This window comes from Nematolebias whitei, chromosome 15, assembly GCF_014905685.2.
Source record: "Nematolebias whitei isolate Nwh7 chromosome 15, NemWhi1, whole genome shotgun sequence".
Classification (NCBI taxonomy): domain Eukaryota; kingdom Metazoa; phylum Chordata; class Actinopteri; order Cyprinodontiformes; family Rivulidae; genus Nematolebias; species Nematolebias whitei.
The window spans coordinates 15,966,473-15,968,127 of NC_056512.1; the positions used below are offsets into that span (position 1 = coordinate 15,966,473).

General features: G+C 41.6%; 1 protein-coding gene across 1 annotated transcript in view; it reads left to right on the forward strand.

Moving 5' to 3' along the window:
• Positions 1-1,655, forward strand: part of LOC119421476 (neurabin-2) — a 37,107-nt gene that overhangs the window by 22,030 nt on the left and 13,422 nt on the right. Inside the window, exon 6 of the mRNA XM_037688826.1 lies at positions 1,298-1,418. Within this exon, the coding sequence (XP_037544754.1) occupies positions 1,298-1,418 (121 nt within the window). The remainder of the gene's footprint in view (positions 1-1,297; positions 1,419-1,655) is intronic.

Genomic DNA, 1,655 nt, shown 5'->3' on the forward strand with positions numbered 1-1,655 from the left:
ATGTGTCACCGCTGACATGTCACGTTTGTTATGTGTCACCGCTGACAACCCGGAAATGTAGACCGTTGTTCAAAAAACCGGTGGGCTGCCAAATGGCGGTCACAGGAGCGTGCACGGAAGGACTTTAACAAGAATTTAACAAGATAAGCACCTTAAACAATTATTTGTTTCCTTGACATTATAGTAAAGGTGTGTCTCAGTTGAACTTTTCTGCAATAAATGCACTTTAATGGTCAAATCAGCTGCATTTCGCCAGAGCGGCGCAGTGAAATGAAGCTGATTTGACGGTTGCTCCAGGCAGTCGATGGTGGCAGGCTATGGCAAGTTGATTGTATCATTAATAGCAACTCTTACCTATTACATGACACAACGGCATGCCATACTACTCGAGTGCCATCTAGCGGCTGAAAATGCTATTGCTCAATATTTTCAATCAGAATGAATGAAAACATCATATCTCAGCCAAAAATTGATTTATAAATACGGGAAAAAATCCATAAATATGTCGCTTCGGCATATAAGTCACAGGGCATGAAAATTATGCAAAAAACCGCGACTTACAAAGCGAAAAATACGGTATATATATTTTTAAGTATATATATATATATATACACATATATATATATATACACATATATATATATATATTACTAGTTGTACTACATTTCCTACTTCACAGTTTTTCACTTATCGTGGGGGAGCTGAGAACGTAAACCCCCGCGATAAACGAGGGACTACTGTATTACTGAGAAAGATAACGACTTGTAGCAGCTTTGAATTTACTAAAAGAAAAAAATTAGTTAACCGCAAAGAGATTTGCTAAACTGACTTGATTTTTACTTTTTGTTTTGTTTTTTAACTGATACAAAGAAGATGCTCATCACACATTTAACGTGTTGCGCTTCACGTCAACCCTGCAAAGTTCTGCTCCACGCCTCTTTTGGTTCCGCGACACTCGCTTCATTTCTGAAAACTCACGAGTGACTGGCGCCATCTTTGATTTCTTTATTTAAATATTTATTTTACCAGGTAAGAAATTTGATTGAAAGATTAAACAAAAGGCCAACAGCCTGTGTGGCCATTTTGCAGAATTGTTTTGTAGAAATGCTGTAGAGGGAGATGAAGCCTTATTAACTGATGAAACAGGAAACGTCCCACCAGACTGAAGAGGAGGCACAGATTCTCCCAGCTCACTGACCTTTGACTGCTGTAGATGTGCAAATATTATTTTCCTGTCAGTCTTTCTCAGAACACCACAAAGTAACGTCAGTGTTTCCTCCATGTTTGTGTCTCCCAGACAGTGATGGTCTGGGGATCAGTATCATTGGCATGGGGGCAGGAGCTGACATGGGCCTGGAGAAACTGGGGATCTTCGTTAAGACCGTCACTGAGGGCGGAGCTGCTCAGAGAGACGGCAGGTACCGCTTGTCTGCACTCGTCTGGAGATTTGTTCAGGCTAGAACGGAGTCAGCTTGTTGACAGAAAACCAGGGAGGCTGCTGTGAAAAGATATTCTTCACAGGCTGCATGGACCAGTTCAGACAAGTTCAAGAGATACTGTGGCCAGTTAGGCAGTGGGTTCTGTGGAGATGGATGCATGGATGGATGGATGGATGGATGGATGGATGGATGGATGGATGGATGGATGGATGGATG